The sequence below is a fragment of the Fistularia commersonii genome, chromosome 35 (assembly GCF_037954325.1).
Source record: "Fistularia commersonii isolate RoL2024-O1a breed Wild chromosome 35, RoL_Fcom_v1.0, whole genome shotgun sequence".
Lineage (NCBI taxonomy): Eukaryota > Metazoa > Chordata > Actinopteri > Syngnathiformes > Fistulariidae > Fistularia > Fistularia commersonii.
This window is the reverse complement of record NC_141318.1, coordinates 7222501-7238001: the sequence shown is the minus strand read 5'-3', so window position 1 is coordinate 7238001 and position 15501 is coordinate 7222501. Positions and strand designations below refer to the sequence as shown.

The following is a 15501-nucleotide window of genomic DNA, read 5'->3' as shown; positions in this document are numbered from 1 at the left end:
GGATATAGATTTAAGACATTTCATTTTCATTTTATCATTCAGGGTTACTTCAGTTTAGATGATCCATTCTGTTTTTCTTTTCATCACAAGGTAAAGTGTTTTCTCTTGAGAATGTTCCCCTGCTCCCCACTGGCCTTAACCCTTTTTATCCTACAAAAGCTAACCAACCTCATTGTACCGCTGGTACTTCAAAGATTGCATTAATTTTAGCAGCCAGATGTGTTTTGAAAATATTATCAAGTTGAAATTTCATTTTCAATTTTTACCTTTTCTATTTAATTTCATTTTTATTTATCGTATGCAATATAAATGCAAGACTCTTGTGAGAAGATAACGATGAATCTGAAATCTGACCTATATACATAAGGCAAAGTTAAAGTTAGAGAGGAAACTTGATAAAGATGTAATTGGGTGGAGTGTAGAATGCATATATACTGTATATTTTCTTTAATCTTGAATTTGAGTTGAACTCTGCAGATTTGAATCGAAGGCGGCCCCTGAAGGGAAAAGCCAAAAGGAGAAGATGAGTGCGTACTGAGTAATTAGTACACTGAATAGGACTCAGTTCTGGTGAAAGTGCCTGGTGCCTTTCACTGACAGGAATGTTGACCCACAAGAGCTGTGCAGTTGTGTTGCAAAAGAAAACCAAGGATATAAATTCAGTTAATGCTGGGCTTACGCCTCACAGTTTTCTTGTGGCAGACTTAAAACTGGAAGTCGGAAGGAAATCTTAAGAGTCTAAGAGTGTTACTGCAGTCGTATCTTTGTGCAGGCTCAATCTCTGCTTGGTCTTAGGGCTTATGACAATATCAAACATTTTTGATATTATTGAAAGTCTTGATCTTATGTCACAGAAAAGACTGAATCAACAACCAATAGATGAGCTCCAACAAAACTGGAAACAGGAAACCTGGTACCAGTGTGACAGTGTGACCGATGTCACATTTCCACAAGTCTTTTCAAAATCTTTAAGAAGTAGTTAAATGTAAGATCCACAGTCTTTAGCCTCAGACTACTCTGGTACTAGAATGAGACAAGGCTGTAACTTAAGACTCTGAACACTAGTGTTGAATTGTGAGCTGGTGTGAGATGATAGTTTTACACAAATCTTTTCAAAAGTGTAAGCACAGTATAAGGTAGCCACTGCGAACCATTGGCTCTAAAGGAGCAGTGAGATGGGATAAACACTGTAGATACAGAGTTTAGAATGTGCTAATGCAGGAGCTGCCTGTGAGAAGTCACAGTGAAATATTAACAGGAGTTTTATAGCCAACCAACTGTTAGGATGGGTCTTACGTTCCCACTGTTGTAAACAGCAAATCAACACAAACAACAAGGGAAAAAAATGTGAATTTTGAGGTTATGTGGGTCTTCATGGCCCATCCAGCTTTCAGGCAGACTCTCTGGGCACATAGGCCAAAATGACAAGGGGGTCAATATGAGAAACATGAAGCTGAGTCACGTAGACATGTCCTCAAGGTATTAGGATAGTATACAAGAGAACTATGACCAGATTTGTAAATGTTGTTTGGGCACTAACCCGGTGAGATATTCTAAAAGGTCTCCCTGAGAGAGAAGAAGCACAGAAAGAGAAATGTGAAGATAGACAGATATATCTGCTTTTATCATTTTTAGTCTGCGAACTAACTTGCTATATTGATTTTTGCTAAATTAGCTAGCCAACTTCTTCTTTTCCTTTCAGCTGTTCCCTTCAGGGGTTGCCACAGCAATTCAACCTTCTCCATCTAACCCTAGTCTTTGTTTAAGATATACTTTATTGATTCCCGTAAGGGAAATTCTCTCACACTGGATCCTCCTCTCTCACACCTACGAACTTCATATCCTCTCTCACTACATCCATAAATCTTGTCTTTGGTCTTCCTCTAGACCTCCTACCTTGCAGCTTCAATCCCAGCATCCGTCTACCAATATATTCACTATTCCCTCCTCTATGCATGACCGAACCATCTCAGTCTGGTTTCTCTGACCTTCTCTCCAAAACATCTAATGTGCTGTTCCTCTGATGGAATTATTGCTGATCCTGTCCATTGTCATCACTCCCAAAGAGAACCTCAACATCTTCATCTCTGCGATCTCCAGCTCTGCCTCCTGCCTTTTTGTCAATTTCACTGTTTCTAAACCATATAGCATTGCTGGTCTCACCACTGTCCATTCATTCTGGCCGAGTCTTCTATTGCAGTACCCCTAACACTTTTCTCCACCCATTTCAACCTGATTGAACCTGTTTCTTTACAACTTTTCCACATTCTCCATTGCTCTGGACTGTTGACCCTAAGTACTTCATATCCTCTAATTTCTTCATCTCCAATCCCTGTAACCTCACCGTTCCACTTGGGTCCCTCTCATTCACACACATACTCTCTGTTTTCTGTGACAAACCTTCATTCCTCTCCTTTCCAGAGCATACCTTCACCTGTTCCCTGTTCTCACTACAAATCACAATGTCACCTGACATCATGGTTCAGGGAGAATTCTGTCTAACCTCATCTGTCAGCCTGTCCATCACCACTGCAAACAAGAAGGGTCTCAGAGCTGTTACACCTTACAGCACACCTCACCACTGTCTCACAGCTAGCATACATGTCCTGAACCAGTCTAACATACTTCTCATACAATACCAGTTATTGCCCCAATATTCAAAGTCCATACTCTCAGTCCCAGACTCCTGCTTTTCCTCTTCTCTCTCTGCTTTAGAACATGTCGTCCTCCTCTCCTTCTTTAACCAACAGTAGCAAGATTTCCACTGGAACCCTGTATGCTATCGGCACCAATGGCTCTTGTTGTTTGCGTGGGTTTCCACCAATCGGGTATGATATTCTTAGGTTTGATAAGCAAATTCGGTTTTGGCACAAGTTTTACTGTGGATGCCCTTCCCGATGCAACCCTCTGCATTTATCAGGGCTTGGGACCAGCTCACAGAGACACTGGCTTGTGCCCCCCCGAGACTGCATTCAAATCAGCTAGCCAGCTATAGCTAATAATTTGTGCAAATGTTGGCTTTCTCAAATATGGGAGTGTGCTGTCTTGCTATCTCAATCTATTAATGATACACCATGTGATTTATAAAAGGGCAAAAAAAATTATTAAATAATATGTTGCCCAGCTGGAAGATGTGAGTTGGGAATGGCTTGTCACAATAATTACCCGATCAAAGGACAGTGTCTCATCTAGTGGGCTTGGAACAGGTATATACACATTTGATTCCAGGATTTTCTAATGAAGTCAGCGCAGTGCCTGTGTACTGTGTAATCACAAATAGTGTACTTGAACTACTATATGTGACATCACCCAGGGCCTATGTGACATCACACACTTAAACCTTCCTAGTGATGTCACATAGGTAAAACTCTCTGTCTATGATGCCACTATAAACTGGCCCTGCAATAGTATATTGTAAAAGTGAGTCAAGAAAGAGAAACTGTCTTACTCATTCAATGTAGATCACGTTATTGAGACCAGGGCACAACCCATTAAAATTCAAAGAAAATTAGACTGTCGCTGCCACCGAGAAGTGAAATGGAGCAGAAAGGAGGTAAAGGCCAAAAGCACAAGTCTGGTCGACAAACAGCCCAGCAGAAAATCCAGGACAGAGAGAAAGATATTAAGGACCTTCAACAGGAGCTGAAGGCAATCCAACTCTCTGCAGAAAAAGCAGAGGAAGACAGTGAGCAAGCCTTCGATGATCTAATTCAGCTGGTGGAAAAAAGTTGCTCTGATGTAAAGCTGAAGATCAAATCCCTTCAGAAAAAGGAAACAAAGCGAATCAGAGAGCTTCAGGAGAAGCTCCAGCAGGACATCACACTGTTGACGCAGCTGCCAGACAATGAGGACCACAGCCAGCTTCTCCAGGATTACCCACCATTTTCGCAACTCAGCCCATCTCTAGATCCAGCCATCAATTTATGTCCTCGGAACTACTTTGAAGGTGTGATGAAAACGGTGTCAGAAACCAGAGATCAACTCCAGGACATCCTAATCGGGAAAGGGAAAAATGCCTCGGGTAGTCAAGCTGATGATTCGCAGCCACAGCCAGAGCCCAAGACCAGAGCTGAATTCTTAAAATATTCACGTGACATTACATTGGACCCAAACACGGCAAACCGATGGCTTCTATTATCTGAAGGCAACAGAAAAGTTACAAACGCAAATGAAAAACAGTCTTATTCTAAACACCCAGAGAGATTCAAATGTGACTGTCAGGTCTTAAGCAAAGAGAGTTTGACTGGACGTTGTTACTGGGAAGTGGAGTGGGGTGGAGGAGGAGGAGTTTGCATAGCAGTCGCTTACAAAAATATCAGCAGAGGAGGGAGAGAAAGTGGATTTGGCGGTAATGAGAAATCGTGGAACCTACTTTGTGACAAACAACGTTATTTTTTTGTGTACAACAAGGTCCCATCTGATGTCTCAGGTCCTTGGTCCTCCAAAATAGGTGTGTACCTTGATCACACCGAAGGTGTTCTTTCATTTTATAGCGTATCTGAAACAGTTGATCTCATCCACAGAGTTGAGACCAAATTCACACAACCCCTTCATGCTGGACTCCACCTCCATTACCCTCCTGGACACACAGCAGAATTTATTCAACTCAAATAGAACCTGCTCTCTCAGTATGACTCTTGTGTTTTTTTCGTTGTGCAATTACAACATTTTGTCTAGGATGCTTTACGGGATTGGCATCTTTGGAGTTTCCTTACTGCCAACCTGATTACCCAGCTCCGCTGACAGTCATGTCATTGGTCTTGAGATAACTGTCTTACGATGTCCAGCAAACTGTCTTCTCACAATTATATGTCATGTACATTTTTCCAACCAAATAATCATTTGTACGCTGCTCGAGACTGAATGGAAAGGCCTCTTTCAGTATGTTCAAATATCCCATGGCAGCTGGTACTATGGTATACCTCGCCCTTCTGCAGCAGTCTGGTCTGGCGCTGACAACTGAATGTTGATGTTAACTGTCCATTTTGTAACTGCTTTTTTGCCACATTTTACTTCCACTAATGCCAGGGTAGGAACCCTCTTCACTTTTAATCCACAAGATGTACATTGAGCCCGCTTGGTTAATTTGCAGGCTATGGTATAAATATGAGTTAGTTTTTAATTATTCAGGCGTTTGCTTTGCTGAATAATATACTATATGTATAGTTTTTGGTCTCTTAAGTCAGCAGCATGTTGCTGTAGTAAGTTCATGTTGCTCTGGCTGTTACTCTTGAGTTTTCCATTTATTGAAATGCTGTTCCAGTTTAATGGAAACAAATCTAGAATAGAATACAGTAGAATATTCCTTCAATTGTCCCACAGTGGGGAAATTTCAACCACTCACAACAGAAAGTGGACAGTGTAAGAAATGTTATCAAAAATAAAAAACTAAGAACAATTAACAGTGTTAACAATATATATAAACAGGTAGGGCTTGTATTAACAAGTTGTACCAAAACAATATGACATTATATGAATAGTATAAACATGTGTAAAAGTTGAGACTAGCGGGAACTGCAGCAATACTTGTGGTGGTCGCAGCGAAGTAGTAACACCTATGGTGTCCTGAGTTATTGGATGTGTAGGAGAGTGAATGAATAGTCACCTGAGTAGATGAATGAAAGCGTGAATGAGTGAATGATAATTTGGAAGAAAAATAAATGGACCGTTCAAATGCCAAGTTTGTCTCAGACATTCGTCAGTGCATCCAGTGGTTAATATGTGCTACTCCAACTCAGTGGCTCGAAGAAGTTGTACAGCCTCAACTTACGATGAATATTCAAAACTAAAGCCTCAATATAATTATTGCAATTTTTCTAAGCTCTGTTTGGCTACCCGGAGAAGAGATCAAGTAGTTGGATGATTTCAAGTACTTAGGGTCAACAGTCCAAGGCAACGGAGTGTGGAAAAGAAGTAAAGAGACAGGTTCAAGCAGGATGGAATGGGTGGAGAAATGTGTCGGGGATGCTATGTGATAGAGGACTATCAGCCAGAATGAAAGGAAAGGTTCACAAAACAGTGGTGAGACCAGCAGTGCTGTATGGTCTAGAAAGAGTGACAATGACAAAAAGACAGAAGGCAGAGCTAAAGATCACAGACATGAAGATGTTGAGGTTCTCTTTGGGAGTGATCAGGATGGATAGGATCAGGAATGAGTCTATCAGAGGAACAGCACATGCTAGACGTTTTGGAGAGAAGGTCAGAGAAGCCAGACTGAGATGGTTTGGTCATGTACAGAGGAGGGATAGTGAATATATTGGTAGACAGATGTTGGAATTGGAGCTGCCACGCATGAGGTTTAGAGGAAGACCAAAGACAAGATTTATCGGCGAAGTGAGAGAGGATACAAGTTAGTTGGTGTAAGGGAGGAGAAGATGGAGAAGGTTGATTCACTGTGATGACCCCTGAAGGGAAAAAACTAAAAGAAAAGAAGGTGTTCTGGAGAGTGAAGCAAGCCTTTCCAAGCATGCCCTAGTAGCACTCTTAACAAGTGAAATTTGTTTTTGTTTTTTAACCATGGCAAACTAGTCAAGGCCAAATTGTTGACTAGTCGTGTTATGGTGTCTTGCTTCCCACTGAGAAATCCTTGCCGTCCTGTGTTTACAAGAGTATTTTTTGTTGGTAGGGCAGGGTGTTCAGGGGCATGATGTCATAAAGAGAAATCAGATATCTTTTATGTTATTATAAAAGGAACTGTATAACCATGAATTTAGTGCAAAGAATAACAATGCTGTTCTCTATATTTCACTTTACATGCACATTTAAACTCCTGTAGATGTTTCTGAATGTAGTGCATGTGGTCTCATCCCTCACTTGGTACAGAGCTGTCATGCACATAAAACTCAAATTCCTAACGTTTGCTTACAAACGCAACAGCAACAATAACAGCTCCAACCAACCGAAGTGCCCCCATTCATCTTCACGTCCATTCTGCCTACTGTACTCCAAGCAAAAGGCCTCTGGCACTTCCACCGCAATATGACCAAAAGTCACAGTATAGTCTTATCTCTTCTTTAGTTTGTTTGTGCCAGAAAGGAGGTATCCAAGCCCATCTGATACGCAGCTGCTCTAAATCTTTAATGCTAAAGTCAACTCTTTCGCAACCACTTCTATTCCCGATGGGCTTAAAGAAAATTATCTTTTATGCATCGTATATTCTGCCTACTACATACTTTATTGGACTCAAATGTGGCTTGATGACATTTACTTGTATTGTCCCAACTAAATACTTGCAGTTGTGAGTGCTCTAATACATTTTGCTTTGGATAAGAACATTTGATAAATTAAATCTTAATACTGAAGACAGTTGGCTCTACCCCTTATCACAGAATAGAAACTTGATAGTATTGTGATATATTTCACTGTTTTTAATTTAGTACCCTGATGATGCAACTGTTAGATTTATCTGCAATACTGATCCAGAAAAAATAAATTTGGCTCCTGATCAAATGTTTGACGTTAATTATCATAATGTTCATAATGGAAAGATTTAGTCATTAGATGCTCTTCACTTTTTGTCGCTTTTTGGGTATGGTGATGGTTTAGATAATTATCTAAAATGAATTTTGCATGAGTGAAGGGATATGAGAGGAGCTCATTCCTAGTTCAGACACAGCCAACACAGAGCAAATGATTCTTAAAATTACCATAGGTCACTGAATTAATTCTCCAAATAGCAATTGGTGTGATTTCTCCTGAGGATGGGTTGGTTTTGGGGTGACTGGCAGGTTAGCCTTTTAGTTCACTTGGTTTGGATCAGGAGGGCATGAAGCTCCTTGGCACAAAATCACCAACTTCGTAAATGTCTGGTGAAAGTTTCATTTTCCAATTCTTTTCAATAGCTCTTAACTAAATTTAATTATGAGATGCATTTCTTGCCAATTCCAGTTGGCTGTTTTTAAGATTATTCCAAAAGCAAATTAGTAAATTAAAACACATGCTTGAAATAATCTGCTACAAATGAAAAACAAAAGGATGGAATTTTTTCCAAAGTCAGGAAGAAACTGCTTAAAAAACTCAAAAATTAATTACGCCTTAACTTCTCAAAGAATAGCAACAATTCCTAAATACCAAAATTGGATCAATAAGCAGCTGGATTAAAATTACCTCCAAATGCTGAATAGATTTGACAAGAAGGTAATACTAGTGGAAATTAGCTAAAAGTCAGTGCTAAAATACGTGATTTAAGAAACGTAATTATTCAAAGGTCAGACACTGTCACATCTTCAAAGTGCTGTGTGGAGCCAGTTTGAGTTAAATCAATGGACAGCTAGATGAGAAGGGAGCTCGCAGATTTACAACTGTTGTGTAATACAATTAAGTGGCAGAGCCATCAATTAACTTTACGACTGAACAACAATATTTTGTTTTTTCAGTCCGTGAGTAATCACGCCTTCAGACACCAACCGAAGTTTTCCTGAAGCACCTTTGTCTGCCGCTGATTTAAATAGCAGTATTTCCTTCAGGTTTTTGACAGTCCTGCCATAGAGAGTGATGACTGTTTTCCTTGCACTGCTTCAGATAATTTAATTACAAATCTACTGCGAGGGTCCAGAATGCAAATGCAATTTCTTTTTTGAGAATTGTAAATCTGTGTGATGAGTAATGCCCTTGCTCTGTCATCCTTTACCAAGGTCTCTTTATTTTTGTGTTGTTCGTGACTTTATTGTCTGCAGCAGGTAAAAATGAAGTTTTGATCACTGTTATTACTGTTTAAAGAAAGACATTTCTAGATGAAAAAAGACCTCAGAAACAACAGTACTGTCCATCTGTCTGTTCATCCATCTGTCCGTCCGTCTGTCTATCAATCTGTCCATCACAAACACTCTTAAGCACTGTGGGATAGCTGCACTTTAATACAATAAATATCATAATAATGCAGCAATAAGCAAACTATTGCATGAGAAATATAACTATTTAACACACATTATTTCTTGTTTGTGTGTCTGATAGCCAAGGGGGAGAAGTGGTAAGTGAGTCTTGTGATCTAAGCCTGGATGGTCTGTTCTCCCTGACAGAGGGCAACAGGTCAAGCAAGGGATGAGCTGAACATGAGCAGTTCTTCCAAATTTTATTGTCCCTGCTGCCAAAGTGAGAGCTGCCGCAAAGGTCAACTGGCAACCACTGATATTCTTCTCAAAGTCAATTGTCTTCTGAAGAGCTGGCCTGTTAGTTGTTTAGAACCTGGTGCAGCATTGTAGAGTGAGCTCTCAATGGATGAGTGCAAGGCTGTCTCAGCCTCTGGAACATATTCACAGAGGGAGGATTAGCTGCGAGTGTTAGTGTTAACACTGAGGTGAAATGGGCACTATCCTGTCAGCCGTAGTTGTAAACACCTTTTCTCTTTGGGCTAAAATGCAGCAAGACAATGTAAATTATTTGTACCAGACTTTCAATGTTTAGGTGTCACTCAGCATATTGCCCTGCGGATTTGTCAAATTCTCTCTGTTTCATATCCACATTGCACTTGAATGAACCTTTCGACATTATGAAGAGGGTACAGTTGCTGTGTCGGCTCTCCATTTTCAGCCCCAGAACAGTGGTTCTCATGGATGCTGTGGCCCAGAGTGTTAAAAGAAAAGACAAATAATAACTCTATCGTCAAATCAAAAATCAGACTTACAAATAAGACATAATCTGATAACTCAAGACTACAGAAAGCCAGTGCAAATGCAAATTAGTCTGAAGGTGTACCACAGAAAGATGGTACCTTTTCTGTTGCCTGATTGGATGAAAGCACTGTCTGTTTCCTGTTAAGAGGAAGGAAATGAACCATACTAGCAGACAAAATAGAACAGTCTGATAGGTTATGAAGGAAATAGGACTAATGTTATTTATGAGGTCAGTCACTCTTTCGATCCCTCCACACTCAATTGGACCATGCAGACAGACATCCTGTCTTATCAACTCAGATTCTCGACTTAAGTGAATGCCCCAATTTTCTGCTTGAAGTAATTTTCATGTGGTATTTGAAATCTGAGCCATCATATCCTGAAGGACAGGTCGTCATGTCACAAACCTGCCGCAGAGGAAAACACTCAAGCTCAAAGATGCTCTTGGATGGGTTCAGAAACAGACTGGCCAATATTAGAACTACTAGAAAAAGACCGATAGTTGGTGTTGCTTGTTTGCCTCCACAGACAGCTGTAATGGAGCTAATGCACCAACAGCATAGACAGCCCAGAAAATCTTTTTCAGTTATAAAGTGTGTCAATGATGCAACCATTACTTTCTCGGGACACAGAACTGTTTCCCCCAGCCGGCTGCTCCTATTGGCACAAGACAGTTTATGTGTTACTGGTGTAATTAAATCTCTGGATACTTTTCCCGAATCAATGAAAAGCACCAACATAAAGCAAAGGCCCCAGGTCGGGTGGCGTCTCTGGAGTGCGGCGCCAGCGGGTGGATCGATGGTGATTGGTGGCGTTCCTCTCGGCAAACTGACATCACAATTGCGGCCTGGCCTTTTCAATCAAGCAGCTCCTGGGCTGATGTCATAGTGACATCCAGGATATCAAGAAGGGGGTGGGGGATGGTGGGGACCCTCTGTTAAACCACTTCTTCCTGTCATCTCCACAATCTCTTGAATATAATCCTCCTAAAGTATTCAAAATACAGTATTTGAATCCAAAATGTCTACTTTTTTGACTTACTTCCTTTTCAACTTAAATTGGTCATATTTTCCAAATAACTTTTTTCTCGCCAACTTTTGGGGCCTGTTCTGATACATTTATTTCTTTTATGCAACTTTCTTCATAGTGCATAAATATTCACTAAACCAGAAAAGAATCATTGGGGGAAAAAATTAAGTGCGCACACAAACACACACACACACACACACACACACACACACACACACACACACACACACAGATATATATAAGTGTTTGCCAGCAGGTCCAGCACTTTATACACTGGCCCCTCCTGCTTGGTTGATCTGCTGGCAGTGACAGGTCATTATTTGGCTTCCTGTTTGCTACAATAGCTCATGTCAGGGAGCCCTGGCGTGTCCCTTCGGAAGCTTGCCGTGACATGTCCTACTAAGTCATGGCGTCAGTGTTGGTCTCATTAAATGAAGTGCTGTGTGGGCTTTCTGTCACTGTCAGTGTCGTGTCAGTTTGTGCAGAGGCGACTGCTTTGCCGCCTCACACATTAGTAACCGTCTCACTCTCCTTATAATCAGTAACCACTAGACAGGCACATAGGAAGCCATTAAAAGATATCTGCATCTCTGTTTTTTTTTTTTTCTGAAGTCGATGGTGCTTGGATTGCTATTCTGGGCAGCAGCCCCTGGTCCTTCTGAACCTCACATGCATCCCCGGCCTCATGTTTAAGCATGTCGGGTTTCCCAGGCAGGTGATTTATGCCATCCTTATTTCTGCTTTGGTAGGGAGCTCATCTGAGCTGGACAGCAGGGTGTCTCTGTATCTCGATAGAAAAAAGTGAGGCGCCAGATGCTGTCAAGGCTTCGCTGCAGGAAGCTGAATGCCCGAGTTTATCGAGTTTTTTTTTTTTTTTTTTTTTTTTTAATTTTTACGCTATAATTCAGTTGCTCACCCCCACCCTCGCACAAAATGTCCTATTAATTTGGCCTTTTCCGCTCTGTTTCTTTTCCTTTAGGCTTTGACCAGTCTGAGCCATGGGGCTTTAGTTTTGAAGTTATGAGCCAGAGGAGGGTGTTTGGTTTGGGCTGGGATGTTTTTCTTCAAGATTGTTTTTTACACACTCCGCTTTGGATATTTAGAAAGCTTTAGTATCTTTTTGCTGACACTGGTATTATCAAAGACAAATGTCTAAAGAGAAGGAGTCCCTTTTTGCTGTTGCTGCTGGTATTTTCTAAAAGCTGGTAAACCTGATTATAGCAAATGCATATTGATTTTGACAGTGGAGTTTTACATTTTCTGAGGATATATTATCTTTTATTTAACACCAATCAAAAGTGACAGTAGTGACATAAAAGAGATGAATTATTATTATTATTTTTATTATTAATCCATTGTTTGAAAGAAATAAGATAAATTCATATGAATTATAAGATCATTAATAGATTAGAAGATACAAATTAAAAGAGCATTGACTAAAGGTAAATGAATAGAGGTAATGCAAAAAATATGGACAAAAAAATGAAAATGTTTCAAAAACAAAATAATTTCTATAAAGCAAATGAATAATGAATGAAGTAAATTTCAGATTATTAATATCAGGCCAGGAATTACAGAAGTATCTTACCGTCTTCTTTGAAGTGCCTGTTTGAAAAGCCATGCAACATGTGTGATTAAATCATATTTAATATTTTACCATTACTAGAGGACAGGAACAGTAGCTCTAAAGAGGAAGTTTTGCCCAAAGATATTTTGACATAACATTGAAAATACTGCTTTTGAAAACATATTTTCCTGGCACCTTATTCAATAAAATACAACAAAAAAAGAATACAGTTAAATAGATAATGTTCACAGCATTAGCATACCATTTCAAAGAATGAAATATTCAATAAAACAGCATTCATGAAGCCACAGACATTTACAAAATCATTATTTCCAAAAAAATACACGTCCATATCGCACATTGAAGAGCAAATGAAAAAGAAGTCAGTAAACACAGCAACATGGAGTATTTCTGCAGCATTGTATTTTTTGAAACACTGCTGTGTTCTATCAAATATTGTGTTTTGCCCTTCAGGGCTATTATGGCTTCTCAGCAGCGGACTGTCTTTGTCATTGTGTTAGTACATCACATGGTTACCATGGAGACTGACATCACCAAAGGCAAGCGTCTGGTCGTGGAAACCAATGTTGAAGTCTGTCGGTCAGGCGACTGAGTCATCATCAAGCAGGACTCTGGCTTCTTTGTTTTCAAGCCCTCTGTCCTGTAGTTCAAATGGGGTTCAGAGCCAAACAAATGATGATTATATTTCATATTAAGAGGTTCCTTTCCCTTCTCCAAGGACGACACTGCTCACAAGTCATTAATCCCTATTACAAAACAGATCTTCAGAGCCCAGAGTTGTCCCTCAGTAAGCCACCGACTTCTGTGTGAATTTTTGCTTAATAAAACCTTTATATTTTACCGGGCACTTGTGTAAACACAAGAGACCTCCAGGATCACAAATCTGACCTGAAAATACATATTTGCAAGCAACTTGTAGCCTTGATGAAAGGCTAATGTATAATTCACCAATTTTTTGTCCTCCATGTGTATGCAGTTATGCTAGTGAAGTTCACAGAAAATATACTGCAGTTGGGATTAAAAAAAGAAAACATCTCAGCTCTTTCAGCAGCCCAAAAGATCAGTTCACAATAAAAGAGAAGAAGCCCCTTGCTTCTCCCACACGAGCGGGAAATTGACCAGAAATAAGAGCAGCTACAAGACAGAACATATTTAAATCTCTCAGTCCTGAAAAGAGATTGTAATGTATTGCCGCCACCCCCATGCCACTCCATCTGGGGCATGCATTTGGGGAAAAATGCACGTGGAGAAAATAGCAAACCAAAGGGAAACGCACAAGATTCAGATTCATAGGAAGCTGAACACTGCTTTCACAAGCATTTAAATAACACTGATGTGACCTTACGGTAATATTTTGTAGATAGAAATGTAGTATTTGCTCTCTATGCCCATATGTATTTATTAAAAGCATTTTTTATTTACTGCAAGTCTCTTTTTACTGGCTTAGGTCATTTGTTCTGCATTTTCATATAATTTTTCTCAAAGTTAACTGTGGCTGACTTTTAAATCAAGGACTTGGGACTGAACTATATGCATGTTCTGTTGTGTATTCATATCAGTTTTTATGCTATATGATGTAGATTTTATCTTACTTCAAGCCTAGTCCCAATACACTTGTTATACATAACTTGCATACAAGTTTTACTCAAACTTATCATGGTTAATGTGCATATATTTATGTGTACTTGTAAGGTCTGTATATGTATCGTAATGCTGTTGGTCAAGTGTCCCTCCAATTGGAAGGCAAGCAGTCAAACTCCAGATCCTTTTTGTTTGCTTGCCAAAGTGTCTTTGGGAAACACACTGAACCCAGAGTTACTCCTGATGGTCCGGTCAGGGCCCTGCATGGTAGCATGGCGTGCGAGTATGTGTGTGTGTGTGTGTGTGTGTGTGTGTGTGTGTGTGTGTGTTACTGGGTGAATGTGAAATCAAGTATAAGGCACTTTGGAACTACAAGGTGATGAAAGCATTATATAAGTGGAGACCATTTACCATTAGAAAGAATTCACAAGCTTAATTATGTTAATGGTGGCCCATAACATTAGAGGCTAAAATAAGACAACTATATTCATGCTTTATATATTTCTAAAGTTGAATATATTTGTAATGCAACACAGAGAACAGTCTGTCCGAGGTTGTGTACAGACACACCTTTGTCAGTATTTCTGAGTTAGGCAGGAGAAGCAAGTTATAATGGTTCACTCTCTGATAATTGTCTGAAGGCTAAAGTCTCACCATGTTTGAGGCCGCTGCATCCACCTCGCCATAGAGTTTTGATTATGTTGCGTGCTCTGCCCGCTCCAGACAAGGGCTCACCGGGGAAGATCTGTCACCTTTATAAATTGCAGCTCTCCTTTTTTGTCACTTTTTCCTGTCAGACTTTAATTACAGGAGACAAAGAGCGGATGAAAAAAGCCTTATGTGGAGGTGAGAGATGGTTTGTAGGTTTGTGGAGCAGGGGGGAGCAGGAGGAGGAGGAAGGGTAGGTGCTAGTCTGAGTAATGGACCTGCTTCGAGCCATATGTCATTCCTTCCTGTATGAGATGCTGAGCTAGCTGGCAATAGGTAGTGGGGCAGGACCATTTGTCTATATTTTCTATTTGTCAACAGATCCTTAAAAAACAATAAAAAAATATTGGTAGGTCTCTTCAAAATTCATACCTCGGTCCATTCCATGCTTCAGAAATCAAGATTTAAAGGGCTCTTAGAAGCAGAAACAAACGTGAAATTGTTCTTCTGGTTGTATGTTATTAATTACTCGTTTACAGAAGAAATTGTTTCTCTTGAATACATTGTAACCTCCTTCTACAACATATTTTTTTAAGCAATGCAGAATAATGACATCACATATGATCACATATGATCATATAATCAGTCACGAAGACTGTGCTTTTTTGTTTTTTTAGCTATTACGCATGTAAACACAAAAATAAGATTTGAGAGTGTGGCTTCTAATGAAAAGGAAATGTTACTTATCTAAGTACTTGAAGTTCTCTTTTGTGCGGTTAAGATGTATAATGACAATAGAGCTCCCTATAACTTTGGAAAATAAATAATGAGTACTTATTTAGTTAAATACATTTTATTTTAGTTTGCAATGTCATAAATCCTAATTCTGAATGTGAAGATTATGGTGGTCTTGTAATATTAAAATAAAATGTGTTTGATTTCAACACTGAGCAGCACTGGTCGGCAATACCATTTATTGAACTTTTACCACCCAGATGTGCAGACAGTATGTGCTGAGGTTCACAAGATAAAATCACATTAACC

At 39.7% G+C, this 15501-nt stretch overlaps 2 protein-coding genes across 2 annotated transcripts in view; both read left to right on the top strand.

Annotated features, from left to right (window-relative positions):
• immp2l (inner mitochondrial membrane peptidase subunit 2) overlaps positions 1–15501 on the top strand; it is a 97557-nt gene that overhangs the window by 33887 nt on the left and 48169 nt on the right. The gene's annotated exons all lie outside the window — the stretch shown is intronic.
• Positions 3538–4614, top strand: LOC147214028 (tripartite motif-containing protein 16-like protein). Its single transcript, XM_086142762.1, has one exon. It carries the CDS (start codon positions 3538–3540, stop codon positions 4612–4614), a length of 1077 nt encoding a protein of 358 aa, XP_085998888.1.

Bases quoted from the DNA above. Each gene is read 5' to 3' on its own strand.
- LOC147214028 (XM_086142762.1), top strand. From the start codon at position 3,538: ATGGAGCAGAAAGGAGGTAAAGGCCAAAAGCACAAGTCTGGTCGACAA.